The 15,352-nt window shown below is 44.9% G+C and overlaps 1 protein-coding gene across 2 annotated transcripts in view; it reads right to left on the bottom strand.

Moving 5' to 3' along the window:
- Nucleotides 1-13,421, bottom strand: part of clpb (ClpB family mitochondrial disaggregase) — a 29,200-nt gene extending 15,779 nt beyond the window's left edge. The window contains exons 1-5 of one of the 2 annotated variants that reach the window (XM_076101094.1): nucleotides 12,734-13,421; nucleotides 12,431-12,482; nucleotides 10,218-10,304; nucleotides 4,487-4,590; nucleotides 2,930-3,058 (exon numbers count right to left, since the gene is read on the bottom strand). In XM_076101094.1, the coding sequence (XP_075957209.1) occupies nucleotides 2,930-3,058; nucleotides 4,487-4,590; nucleotides 10,218-10,304; nucleotides 12,431-12,482; nucleotides 12,734-13,193 (832 nt within the window). In that variant the 5' untranslated portion in view covers nucleotides 13,194-13,421. The remainder of the gene's footprint in view (nucleotides 1-2,929; nucleotides 3,059-4,486; nucleotides 4,591-10,217; nucleotides 10,305-12,430; nucleotides 12,483-12,733) is intronic. The other variant, XM_076101095.1, reaches the window with a different exon arrangement.
- Nucleotides 13,422-15,352: the final 1,931 nt, after the last annotated feature.

Below are 15,352 nucleotides of genomic sequence, written 5' to 3'. Positions count from 1 at the left end.
GATGATGCTCAATCAGAGGACGGACACGCACACACACACACACACACACACACACACACACACAAACCCAAATCCACACAGATGTCCTGAAGCTGTGGCAGTTTATAAGGTTTTTTTGTGATGTAAAAATAAGATTGATTGGAGGCGACAAAGAGGAATTGGATATTAAAGAAGTAAAAGACGGTACAAGTGACACAAGCTTTGTCAAGAATAATCTAACGCATAAAAAACATGTCACACGTGCACATGGACAGCAATGTGTTGGTGATTGAGAGTGTGTGACGTCGTGATTGTTATTGGCTGTGACGGTGGCGCCAAACCGGCAACGACCCAGTCGGGCGAGCAAAGAAAAACAAAAAAAAACGCCCCGTCTTTAATCTGATTGACTTAAAACAAATGTCCCTGCTTTGTGAAATTTCTTACCTTTTTAATTCAAAAATGCGTCTGCAGAACATTTGATTGAGTTAGACGAAGTGATTTGTTTAAGCCTACAGAGTGCTTACTGAGGCTGGGGTGAGACGGGAGAGACGGGCAGACGGAGCTTCGGATGCACCATCCATCATAAACATAAACAAGACATTAATACCAGCTTGTGTGTGCTTGTGCAGAGTGACGGAGGTTGGGGTGTTTGATCTAAAAAAATGGAAAAATGTTTTTTTTTTTTTAGATTAAAAACATATCGGCCTAAAACCCAACAACTACAAATGTGTGTGTGCAAAGTTAAACATAACAAAAGGATAAAACAAAAGAATTAATATATGAATATTTTACATCATGAAATAAAGAAAAGCACACAGAGGCACTCACAAAGACATGTACGTACAAATACACACTCACAAAGACATGTACGTACAAATACACACTCACAAAGACATGCACGTAGAAATACACACTCACAAAGACACGCACGTACAAATACACACTCACAAAGACATGCACGTACAAATACACACTCACAAAGACATGCACGTACAAATACACAGTCACAAAGACATGCACGTACAAATACACACTCACAAAGACATGCACGTACAAATACACACTCACAAAGACATGCACGTACAAATACACACTCACAAAGACAGGCACGTACAAATACACACTCACAAAGACACGCACGTACAAATACACACTCACAAAGACAAGTACGTACAAATACACACTCACAAAGACACGTACGTACAAATACACACTCACAAAGACACGTACGTACAAATACACACTCACAAAGACACGTACGTACAAATACACACTCACAAAGACACGCACGTACAAATACACACTCACAAAGACAGGCACGTACAAATACACACTCACAAAGACATGCACGTACAAATACACACTCACAAAGACACGTACGTACAAATACACTCACAAAGACATGCACGTACAAATACACACTCACAAAGACATGCACGTACAAATACACACTCACAAAGACATGCACGTACAAATACACACTCACAAAGACACGTACGTACAAATACACACTCACAAAGACACGTACGTACAAATACACACTCACAAAGACATGCACGTACAAATACACACTCACAAAGACATGCACGTACAAATACACACTCACAAAGACACGTACGTACAAATACACACTCACAAAGACAAGTCCGTACAAATACACACTCACAAAGACACGTACGTACAAATACACACTCACAAAGACACGCACGTACAAATACACACTCACAAAGACATGTACGTACAAATACACACTCACAAAGACACGTACGTACAAATACACACTCACAAAGACACGTCTGTACAAATACACACTCACAAAGACACGTACGTACAAATACACACTCACAAAGACACGTCCGTACAAATACACACTCACAAAGACACGTACGTACAAATACACACTCACAAAGACACGTACGTACAAATACACACTCACAAAGACACACACATCCTGTGATTGTGGAGTTACCCCAAGGGCACGTTCTGTGTGCAGGTCACAGTTCAACTAGGACTAGCTTGTTTAAGAGCTGCTCGCCTGGAAACTGAGGGGGGTATTCTGCCCCGAGGGTCTATGAGTGTGTGTGTGTGTGTGTGCGTGTGGTGTGTGTGTGGTGTGTGTGTGTGAGCTGAGTCAACGACAGGTGCGAGTGTAATGGGGGTGAATGGAGAGGGGGTATGAACGAGTGATCAATTTCAAATGAGCTTTGTAATACTGTTTATATTACTCGGGGGGTGGAAGCGATAAGATGATGATACATGGAAAGCTTTTCAAAGCTGAAGGCAGAACGAGAAGCATTTAGTTTGGATGGCAAAGATGAAGGTAAGGAGCCTGGCACGGGTCCTCATGTTCCCTCAGATATATAAATCACACCCTAGAATTAGTCATTTTGGGGCATTTATTAAGAATTCAGAAACAATGTCAGACCTTATGAAAGCCAAGTGGCCGTTCTGTCAGAGGAGTGGCAAAAAAAGAAGAAGAAATGTTTTACCAGAATGCTACAAAATTCAGGATGAAATGGGCGGGGCCTGAATTTTACTTCTATGTGTAAAAGTAAAAATTTGAAAGATGTAATGGGGTTCTTGAATAAAATGAAAACCTGCTCTTCCTCGGCCTATAAGGCCAAACTTTGCACCAAATATCACTGAAACTTGGAAACATAACCTAAACAAGCTCAGTAACTGCCAATTAAATACAGATTGAGCACGATCCAACCTAACGACAGATAAAAGATATTGCGTTATACCACTGGGACATTTCCCTTCCGGTGAACAGTATAATTGAGTTCTGTCAGTTTGTTTTAATTGAGACTGGCAGATATTTGGTCCACGTTAAGAGATTCAACTCATGCTGTCATGATGTAGAACTGCGGACTGTGTGTCGATATCTAGACCCTCGGAGGTCCCTTGTGGACTCTAAAGTGGGGTTGGGGATGGTTGGGCTGTAACGTACCGGCCTCCAGCAGCATGCGGACAGTGTTCGGGTCGTCAGCCAGCGTGGCGTAGTGGAGCGCTGTGCAACCGTGGAAGCCGGCCCTGCTGCTGAGCCTGCTGCTAAATTCATCCTCTCTGGACACGAGAACTGTAGAGAGACAAGAGAGATTAGAGGGAAAGGAGCATGCATTGCTTTACAGAAAGACAGAAAAGAAAAAGCCGCTGCTGGGTTACTACATTTCAGATTTCGGAGGATGTTCTTTTAACGAGAAAAAGAGAGAAAAGAGAGAAAGCCCTGAAAGATGGAAACAGCTCAACTCAAGAGTATGATGAATCAACGAACATCTTTGACTGGAATCGTTTGAGTCTTTAAATCCGGAATAACTTTCTTTAATCTATTTACAGTCAATGGTAAGGCCCCGGAAATTGTGACAATGACAACACTGCGGACTACAAAATTGTCTTTCCTGTTTCCAGCTTTGGGAGAGTTGTTCATTTTCACAGATTTAAGCTCAACTGTCCGACGTGATCGGAATAATGGGAGTTGTGTTTTAGGGCCTCCTTTGCTGTGCTCCTTACTAATAATAGAGATAGTCTGTCATTCTCTCCTTACGTCTCTTTTTCATAAGAGCACTCATCTCGTGCCACTCCTCTATCATCCATTTTTATTTTTTCCGCCTCCTTCCTCTCCTCCTCGGTATCCATCAATTATTTTCATCACTTGCACCCTCTTCCTCCCTCCCCACTCCCTCTATCCCAATAACTTTGTCTCATCCATTTCCTGACTTCCTCGCCTCTCCCTCCCTCATCATCCCACCCATTTCCTCCAACCCCTCCCTCCCTCCCTCCCAACATCCACATCTTCTTCCTTCTCCTCCATCTTTAACCTCCCCCTCACTCCATCCGGCGCTGCTCTCTACCTTCTTTCCTTCCGCTCGCTTTCTTTCACTGCCTTCCTCCCGTCATTTTCTCCTTCCTTCATCAGTCTTACCCTTCCTCCATCCATCCCACTCTTTTTCTCCATCTCTACGACCATCTTTCTCTGCAGTGTGTCTCTGTGTGTGTGTGTGTGTGAGAGAGAGAGAGGAGAGAGAGACACAGGGCGGGATAATCATAGCTAACCCAATAAAGCGTCGCACAGGCCTCCCTAGCCCATCCATCAGCGTGCGTCTGGGAAACGCTTCCCCACGCTACACCGGCCCCACGTGGACCCAAACCTGACAGCCATATAAATGTCTGCAATATACATATCCCATATAAATATGTCTGCAGAAACCCAACACAGACTAGAGGGGGTATAGTGTGTGTGTGTGTGTGTGTCTGCGCAGCTCGGTAGAAAAACAAATAAAACACACACTACTTGTCACAGAACATAGAAAACAAATAACACGGAAGAAATGAAACATGTACATATATGCAAATCTTTATGCAAATTATAATGTCTCATAATATCTGGTTCAACACTTAGGATTCATATGTGTAATATAGCAACCACACACACACACAAACATGCGCGTGACAGATGCACACACAGTCACACAGTGTTGTTCTTCTTCCCTCTCTCTCTCTCTTTTACCTTCCAGTGAGTGGATGCCTTTCTCTCGCGAGGTGTCGTAAACGTTGTTGAAGTGATCACCGGCGTTTGGGTCGGCACCGGCTTCCAGCAGAACCTTCACCACACTGGGGAACAACAAAAGACACGTTTAAATACATGGTTGTAATAAATAAATGCCCGTGTGCACACAGACCAAAGCAGTAATAATTATTTTACAGCCAGCACTGCTTGAATATATAATCAAGTCTACGATACGGATAAAATCTTCTATCTCAATATATGTATTTATATTGTTATATCAACATATATCTTGATATAGCAAATGTTCTGGGAGGTCAATTAAAAACGTTTTTTAGATGAAGTATCTTCGGGTCTCCAGGTTTTTGGTGAATCCAGTGAATTAAAAACAAATAATAATCATCCCATTTATGCAAAAATGTTGTAAATCCGATATTGTCATAAAGCAGCTTTGTGCCCACAATGGCCGAATACAACCAAAGATATTAAAGGGATAGCTACCTCGGTACATTGCTCAATCTTAATCAGGCCCTACTGTTTCCTAAAAACACGTGTCACAGTACCTAAATATGTACGTCAGGTTACAGGAAGTAGGATGCAGACTGGATTAAAGACTTCCTTCACGTCATCAAATACAACCGTGACCCTTCAACAAAGTTTCTCCCGTCTTCACAGCTTGAAAAACAATAAACACACCAGATGCAGATGTGAACATCTAATTACTCCGTTGACCACGGCTTCTTCCACCTGATTCACTTCCACTTCTAGTCCGCCCCGTTACCGTGGATACACTCCAATGGCCGCTTCACACGGCAGTCTGCTTTGTAACATGTACATATGTGTACATTGAAGGGGGTGAAGGGTCGGGCCTGTTTCCGGCCCCGTTGGTGGTGGGGGTGATGGGGTGTCTGTGTGTTTGGAGCGTACCACCCTTCATTGGAGCGTACCGCCTTATAGAACAAACACGAGAACCTCGGCAACACCACTCACTGTGACCCGGCGGACATTCCAGGTACCGTCTCTCCGTCGACGGGACACGCTCGCTTTACATTTACCACCGTGAGCGTGTTGCAGCGGCTTTGACATTGAGACACGGACATGAAGGCTATAGTCGACGGTAGTCTCTGCTCCACTGAGAGAGAGAAACGGGGGAGGGGGGGGGGGGGGCGATGGCCGAAACGTGAACCCTGCCAGTATACGCTGCCGGCCGCCATTAAACCTGTGACTGTGTAATGCAGCCTGGGAGGGAGTGATGGATCATCTCTGGCTAAATGGTTATGGCAGGAGGGCCTGAGAGGGTTTAAATGGAGCTAAATGATTATTCAGAGGAGGATGAGGTGGACTTGTGTTTTTAGAGCTCACCACTCTTGACCACGTAACAGGCTACAGCTTCCCTTTAGGAGCGGCCATTTAAAAGGTGACGTGTGAAAAGTCAGAGCAACAAACAGTAACGTACTGGTTTCAAAAGATATTTAAAACGGGACAAACATTTATTAAAAACATTAAACATTTGAAAACAGACGGAGGCAGTCAAATATTTGAAGCATGTGTCCATAAATGCAACGTTTGATTTTGAACTAAAGATGAATCTGTGAATTTTTTTTTCCCCGGGAACAACTTCACGATAAAATATTTATCAGAAAATAGTGAAAAATGCCTGTTGTAATATCCCAGAGCCTGAGGTGTTGTATGCAAATCGCTTGTTTCATCCGCCCAACAGCGTAAACCCAAAGATACTTCATCTACTATTAAATATGACAAAGAAAAGCGTCACATCTTCACATTTGGGGAAACTGGAACCAGCAAAAGTCTGAGATTTTGTGCTTTAAAATTGTCAACGTACGATCAAACTAGTCAGTGACTAATTAATCATTTCCGCTCTGAATGAATCTATTTGGGGTACGAGTACAGTCTCAAAAGAATCACAGTCCAGAGATTCCAGTACATCAGAATAACAGAATTTCCACTCATCACCACGGACATAAGTCAAACGTTGGTAGTTTGTGTTCCTGTGGGAGAGCGAGGCTGAGAACGGCCCGGCCAGGTCTTTGTGTCTGACCTCGCTGAGGGGGTATAAAGGACTATCGGGGGGTCCCCCTTTGTTACTGTATCACTGTGGCTGGGGGGGGGGGGGGGGGGGGCCGTGACCCACAGAGGGCTCTCCTCTCACCCTTGCAAGCACTTCTACAAACACGTCGACGCATCCTCCGAGACACACACACACACAACTTCCAGCTATACGGCTGGTCACACGAGGCTGGGCAGGACTGTGTGAAGAAATGAAACGGCCTGAAAAGGGTTAATGGCATCGGAAAGGTAAACACGGAGGGAGAAAGAGGGGAATACTGCAGAGGGGAGGAGGAGGAGCGGGTGAAAGGAGGGAAGTGCCGCTAAAAAAAAAGATGAAAGAGGGAGATTTAATTATACAGGGTAGTGCTAAAACTAATGAGCTTTTGAAAATGCTTGATAGTTTTACTAATCAACTGATGATCGAGTGGCTAACTTTATTTGGGACATTTCGGAGGAGAGTCGCAGCACTAATTTGAGGCCGAACTGAAGGCACGCCGAGGTTAATTAGGTTAAACTCACATTGTAGAGGAGTGGGCCAAAGTTAGGACTTCAGACCTCCTAACACAATCTTAGAACTACCGAAACAACATCGTTTTACTTTCACAGCTAAACGGAGACTAAACGTGCGTCGTGGGTTTGCCGAGGCGGGTAGACTCGTGCCGAGGTTGTCCACCAGGTGACTGGTGTTCCCTGCTGGGGGGGGGGGGCAGGTGTTCGTTTCCCATCTTGCCCCGGAGGGGAAGACAGGAAATGGACACTTCCGTCTGTCCCGTGCGATAATAGACACCCGAGCCGAACTGACCATCCATGTCTCTGACCACCTGGTCCAGACGCTGGACCTCACTTGACCCCCTCTCACCTGGTGCACACCTGGGGTCAGATAGAAGCCAGGACGAGAGCTTAATGACCTGATTGGTCACAATGTTAGATTATTAAGTGTTTTGTTTATACATTTAATTTCTTCCAAAGGAGCCCTCCTCTGTTCTTCTACCTGAGGCTTCTTCCATTCCTTCCCCGTTTAAGGTTTTTATGGTTTCTCCTGATCAGAATCGAGGGTCTGAGGACATTTGTGATATTGGACTATATAAATAGAACTGCCATGTTTTCCTGCGGAGCCATTGAGCGAAAGGCATCATGCAGGTTATTTGCTGAGTGTGTTTCTCCCCATTCCTACGAAAGAAAGTCATAATATACTGTACAGACAGGTGCCCATCATGGTGGTCATCGGGGGATGAAGTGCATTTCTTTGTCTACAGCTCAAAGTCAAATGTAGCCAACAGAACAATAACAGAATAAGACACTGTAATCATTTGAAAATGATTTTTTTTTAAATGTAAAGATTAATGCTAATTATTAAATTCAGCATATTTAAACACTGTCACTATTTCAAGTCCAACTTGCAACAGCTATTACTCTAAAATAACTTATTCCATTGTTGCTATTTAGCTTTAATATCAATAAAGGTAGTGATCATGTATTACCTGCAGTTTTGTCATGGAAATGACTACTTTGTAGAAAGCTTAAGCAGCGTACAGTACGCTTGTTGAAAATCATTGAAAACCCATTAATGTGGTGTTAATGTGGCACAGGTTAGATTACCCTTCAAGTATTTCTTTATGTATATTACCAGAGCCCACCTGAGGGAGTATTGTTTTGGTGTACTGAGAACGATACCTGTAAGACACGACGATGAACTGATTCTCACTGAACCATCACAGTCGTGTTGTATCAAACGACGAGAACATTTCACCGGGAGCTTCTCTCTGATTTCCACCACTATTCAATCCAGCTAATCCCGATCCCAAACCCATAATCCCACTCCACATCACTCTCTCCCCGACGAGCCACTCATCCTCTCGTTCCATCATCCCCTCCGCTTTCCCTCGTCCCCCCCCCCCCCCCCCCCCCCCCCGTCCCACCGCGGAGTCACTCGGCCGACAGGTCGGAACGGTCAACAGGCGTTTCACTCGGCTGAGCGCTCATTGTGCACGTGAATGCGCCGAGGGAGGGACAGAGGGAGAGAAAGAGAGATGGAGATGGCCATTGTGTGTTAAAGAGTGCAAATAGTGGGCCAGGCCCTGCGCCTCCCTGATTTAGCCCCACATCAAAGCTAAGCAAACACCCCCCCCCCCCCCCCCGATGTCTCACCCTTTAATTCTTACACACACCCCTCTACTCCACCTCTGATTCTCTCACACAGACGCACCTCGACATCTTAAAACACCGGAGAGGCTGCCTGGTGGACGCTACGCGGCCTACAAACTCCAACCACAGTTATCACTTCTGGTGCAGACGGATATAACTACAGTGTGAGGGGGGGGGGGGGAGTTATTTAACAATAACATCCTCGCTGACACTCTTAGCTACAGGCTAGACCTTGTCCGTGAGTAATGTTCCCTGTGTTTTCACTTAACGGCGGCAAATAAAGTTGTGTGTGACTGAGTAATAGGCAGTTGGCCTGTAAGATATTTGGTATAAACTCCCCTTGTCCGTGTGTTCACACATGCATCCTCACTAGTGTGTGTGTGTGTGTGTGTGTGTGTGTGTGTGTGTGAGAGAGGTACGTGTGACTGATGTGTGTGAACCGATGTTCTGTCTTCCCTGCAGCAGCAGTGACGGCTCACTGGGGGGTTGGAAGACGGGATTAAACACAGAGGAGTGTCACTGCCTCGCTGAGTTATAGCACTCATAACACACACACACACACACACACACACGACAGTGCAGTGACACACACACACACACACACACACACACACACAGAATATAGACTCACAACCAAATTTGTATCCGAAACACATTACATACATCAATATGTTACACGCCAGCGATCACTCAGCACACGTCATGTAAACAGAAAGACGTTCTGGAGCTCAAACGTCTCCACAAAGTGACATAATCAAAGCATATGATCACATGTGTCTCTGAGAACGAGTTACGCACCAGACAGCCAGTAGAAAGGATTGAAACAATCAATTATTCTCATTAACAATTAATATTAAAATCATTCTTACAATTGATTGATTGTCGTCTATAAAATGGCATTCACGATGTTCATCAAAATGTCCGGATGTTTATTGTGACGTCTGCAAAGTGTCGCAATCCTACTCACAGTTCTGAATCTAAATGGAGCAGATGTTTCCATTTCAGCCGCATTATGAATTCAAACTCTCTTACCAACGTGAGGAGGCGGCAACTGTAACCCTGAGACTTTAAAGTAAGCTCCTTTTAAGCTATTTTCATATTGAAATTCCACATAATGCTTCTCACGGGCACATGAGGCCCTTAAACAAAAAACAAAGTGACCGCACAGTCCTGAAAAGAAAAGAAAAGAGCTCTGTAAATTGGATTTGGCCCGGCCTTAACCTCGGCCCCTCTCTGTGCCGTGTGTGCTCTGGGGGCCAGGAGGCTAATTTAATTTGTTGGACAGAAAGATGGGGGGGTGGGGGGGGGGGGGGGGGGGGGGACCGTCTGTCAGTCTGAGAGTCGCACTTTGCACTTCTGAAGAACTACTGTAACAACTGGAGCGAGGGACACGGAGGACATATGGTCACATACTGCCTGCATGACACCAGAACTCTACGTTACCGTTACACATGTTCACTCCTCAGAACTGGAAAAACACATGACTTGCTCAGTGGGTTTAGTCGGAGGAAACACAGACCTGTGCTGTCGGTTCATGGTAGCCACCATGAGAGCGGTCCAACCCAGGCGGTGGCGGTGGTTCGGGTCGACTCCCTCTTTTACCAGCCTGACGGGGGAGAAACACACGAAAAGTGGCTCTTAATCAACATCACCGTTAACGTCGACATATTGCAGAGTACTAAGAGAAGTGTCCATATCGTAGAGTGTTTTGTTAGTACGGTATCTTATACACAATGAGGCTAGAATAGAGATTTAATACCTTAAAAAGGGAACGAACACACATGAAGAGACATGGCGGTCCAGCTGCTTGTGTGACTCATGTCTCACAGACCGGCCTTGTTAGACACACCAGCATGAAACCGGCCCGAGATATCTTTGTCTTTATCTGAAGCCACACACTTGCTCCTTGACCAGTTAATGTGTCTGTGTGTGTGTGTGTGTGTGTAAGCCAGGTGCGTGTTGAGTTTTCTGCCCGAGGCTATGACATCAGGTACTGGAGTGGCACAGTCCTCGTAAGTCTGTGTGTGTCTCTGTGTCTGTGTGTGTGTGTGTGTAAGTGATCTGTCTGTCGTCTCGTGGGCCGTGCAGACAGACAGTGTGTGTGTGTGTTTACAGTCAACACGGTGGCCTCTGTCTGGCCTGCACTCAGCTCCGATGCTCTCTGGCTCTGTTTTCACTGCCTGGTCCAGAAGCTCACCACTACAGCTGCGGCCGAGCTTTTTCGGGGGAATGGAAGCGGCTCTTTAGCACCTTTTATTTTACCAGATGGTTAAGTTAAAGAAGGGACATCGTGTGGGGTTCTATTTCACACGTAAATGGCGAGAATTGGACATACATCATTGTAGATGTCAAGTAAATCAAACGCCTATCTCATTTCTAGAAACAGAGGGGACACTATCTTAGAGTGACATTTCAGCCATATTTTGGGTACATTTTCTGTATATTTTAAGTGTCTTGACGTGTGAATCCGGCAAACCTGCCCTTTAATTAAACTTGGATATTGTCCAGCCAATGTCTCCTTCCAATGTGGCAGAGAAACACAACAGAGCGTCAAGAATATCTGTGAAATCAACCCCTTAAGAATGTGTTTACCAACCTGAAATAAATCTATTAATGTGTCAAAATACCATCTCAAGATGATACAATGATTCACCACAGTCGAAGCACAACATGCCTTCATAAAAGTCCGTGTGAAAGCGAGACGTCTGTCCTCTCCACTGCCTCTCAACAGACACACCCGGACACTCCGACACCTCTACACACTGAACCGAAGCACTTAACACATCTGCGACCCGCTGTCTCGCTGCACTCTCACCTACACCATCTGCCACGCGGTGCACAGGTAACCCAAGCCGGCAAATGGAGACACACATGGATAAACACATGTACGCTGAGCTCATGGACACACTGTACACACACTCACTGATTTAACGCACGTTTACACGGTTGTTGCCCAGAGGTGAGCCATCCACCAATATGATGCACAATGCGTTTTTGTCTCTTATTGCATCACAAGCAGACCTTCCGCACCATCTTTTAGGATCATGGCCCGTGACTACAGTGTGTTCACTTCTGTCTGTTTTCACAGTAACTCAAGATTTGTAATGCAATATTATCAGCTGAACAGATGGGACCGGGAAGTACTTTAAGACCCGTTGTGCTCCTTTTTTGGTTGGCTCTGGTTGATTTTCTCTGAGTGTGCAGGGGGGGGGGGATTCTATAAGACTCAGAGGAAAGAAGAAATAAATAAATAAAGGTAATGCAAAGCGAACAAAACAGGCACATTGTTGGAATGGAGCTCTGAGAGGCCGAGTGTATACCTCCATCCTGCAAACACACAGATGGTTCTCTACCTCCTCCTGGTGGTCATTAGTGGGACTACAGCTACAGGTGATATAACTGTCTTCATGACTGCAGATGATCGTAGCTGCTCTACAAACTGGACAAAGCAGATGATCTGGGATTTACACAAGGCTATGAGATCTGAACGACACTAAAGAACAGAAGATTAAGGATAATTTACATCCAAAATAAATCATCGGTAATATAGATATAATGGCCAAATAAGTCATTCAGTTGAGCACAGAGCATCCCAATTTAAATGATCAGTTCAAAACCGTATTTTCCTCATACAGTCCACTGCCAACATGACAAATTGACCAAAAAATGTCTATGTCATATAATTTATTATTATTGTGTGTGTGTGTGTGTGTGTGTGTGTGTGTGTGGTACCTGGCCACATCTTGAGAGTTATTGGTCCTCGCTGCCTCCAGAAGAGCATCACCTTGTTATTTGCAAAAGCAGAAACAGAAAAAATGAAACACGAAGAATACAGAGAGCTTGAGTAGACATAATTAAGAATGTGCCAGTACTGTTGTTCAAATCCAATTCCCCAAATGTTTTCTTTAACTCAATTGACCACTATGACACCTGTGGGGAATTGTGTGCAAAAATGCTGGCCCTATATAATGTTATCAATTAACAATATTTGCTATACTAAGTCAGACACAATGAATGACAGTGGATAAAGCCTACCTTTGTTATCAGAATCTTTCTTCAGGCAGAAGGCCACTGCAGCAGCAGACAGCACCCCGACGGAGGCCGCTCCTGCCCGGCCGGCTCCTCCACCTGTCCCCCGGCCCTCACCACCACCACCGCTCTGCCCGCTCTCCTCCCAGTACTGGTTGTTGTTGCGCCCCCTGCTGGCCAGCGCCGCCCACGAGCCGCGGCGGTTCTGCAGGCTGGACAGCCATCTAGGGGCGAGATGGTGGTACTGCACCAACGGGTTCACACTGGCACCGGGGGTCTCTTCGGCTAAAATCCCCCGTCTGGAGACTCGCGAGGTGGACACGATCGGGTTGCGGTTGATCTCTGCCGGTGTCTCGCGGACGCCCTGGCACGTGGCGCCGCTTGCGCTGGTCTGGAGCACGCGGCGGCACGGTGACAGGCTGCGCGACCTTTGCGCGATCAGCCTGGTGGGAACAGATGATAACATGGCGATGAACTCACCACAACAACTAAGCGTGGGGTGAATCTCTCAGTCCGGCGGTTATTCCAGAGAGAAGCGGAAAACCCCCACAGACCGGGGCGCGTTTATTACGATGTAACAGCTGCTCTATTACCTCGATCTACAGGCAGCTACTTACAACCATAGAGACGAAAACAACCGCTTTCACCTCATCGTTGCGTAGATGTCACTAGAACGCGCGGTGCAGTCTGGGAAATGTTGTTTGTGTGTTTCTCGTTTACGGCAAGATGTGCATCTGTCACGTACTTCCGTGTTCGCTTAAATCAAGTTCTACTGCAGTGAGGAACGGTTATTTTGATTTACAGGATATCTGTCCTGCATTTGATTCATCGGTAAAATGTAAAACAGCTGTCGATTATTACGCTGTTTGGCTGCTCCACAGTTGGCCCTTAGCTTCACATCACAGGTTGGTTTATTCACTGTATCAGACAATAACAGAGCTGTTTAGGATTTCTGGCCCTTTCGTATACATATTTACCTGAAAGGACCTGAGGATAACAGCACAGACGGTGACATACATTTGATGACACAAGCAGTTGTTTTGTGTCAGTGTACTTGTCCTTTTGATAGTTCACCACGGCCGCCAGATGGCATCAAAGCACAGGGCTGATGGAGGCCGAAGTACACATGCTGTTGCAGGCAAATGTCATCGCCTCAGTTTGTGACATTATGGAGAACAGCTGGATAAATCGGTAATTGTCATTCAATTAAGAGAATGCCAACACAATTGTAGACCGAGAGGAGAGAGTAGTCTTTAAAAGGTAAACACAGCCTTCAAAGTTGTGTAGACATTGCAACACGATCACATCACATGCTAGTTTACTGAGGTTAATTTTCTCAATGGGACACATGTTGGTGAAATGTAATGTCAATCCCATTAGAAATCATGTGCAAAACTATCAAATCATTCTTTAATTCATTCTTCTTTTCTTATCTCTCGTGTGACTCAGTCCTTTTATCTCGTTTGAGTGGGCCTGTCTGTCTCACAATCCCTCTCCCCAAGCATTCAAGGATGGCTGGAGAGCATAAGATACACTGTATGATATATTCTTGATATACCTTCCTCACCAAAGTGCACACACTTAGCTGGGGATGTGGGGTTTTCTTTGGACGTGATCTGCATTGTTGTGACTGCAAAAGATAGAACAAAGGATAACTGTGGGGAAATCATTGTGGAAAACCTGATGGACTGGAAATTATTCAAATTGTTCTAGTATGAGTAAACACACACACACACACACACACCTGACTACAAAAGCAGCATTGTTTACAGAATTGCTTGTCTTTAAAATCACAGTGAAAGTGCATTTTGAGAGCATGTTCTTTTGGTTTTTGTGAATGTTATTCTAGAAATGTGATGCTGCAGCAGACATCAATGAAGAAAGGTATCATTCGACCTTTTAAAGCAATGGTATATCAGTAAATCAAAGCAATACCATTTTTATTTAGTTGCAGGAATGCCAAAATCTGATGGTACTACTGGGTGGTGTTTTCATCTAGCCGACACCTACTTGCATTCGATGAGGTTTCCTCTAATGATGCAGTGTATTCTAGGAAAAAAGTGAATGCCACTTTCGTGTGACTACAATACAAGTAAAACCAATCTGACATATACAAGCATAGGTTGTAATTTATTAGATGTTGAGTGCTGGCAATAAGCTTAATGTGGCTCACCAGACATCAATCATTTAGGACATCATGCTCTGCCATCATAAATCCACTAGCACTTTTACCAGCACTCCCTAAATCTAAATATCAATGTGGGTTGTCTGCTGGTCAGCAATGGCCCCTCCAGTTTGGGAACCACTGTTTCAGACATACTAAATAGTTTGCATGTTTAATGTTTTGATAAAAGTCCCCTCTCACTCGCCTCTCTCATTGGGTCAGAGGTCACGGTCAGCAATGGAAAACTTGGTGCTATTACAGGGTTTTATTCATAATGTTTATTCAAAAGACAGTTTCAGTGACAAAAAAAAAGCTGTTTTACATCTGTGCAAAGAGAGAGAGTGAAGGGGATCACAGGGGTGTACAGTAGGCTACCACCACAAAATGAAACATTTCTGCACATAAAAAACTTGCATGGCCTATCCTTGTTTTCTATCTTTACACAAATGTGTGGTTCTAAG

This window comes from Anarhichas minor, unplaced genomic scaffold, assembly GCF_050575085.1.
Source record: "Anarhichas minor isolate MPS153535 unplaced genomic scaffold, ASM5057508v1 ptg000026l, whole genome shotgun sequence".
Classification (NCBI taxonomy): Eukaryota; Metazoa; Chordata; class Actinopteri; order Perciformes; family Anarhichadidae; genus Anarhichas; species Anarhichas minor.
Note: the sequence above shows the minus strand (reverse complement) of the source record. Positions and strands in the feature narration are given on the sequence as shown.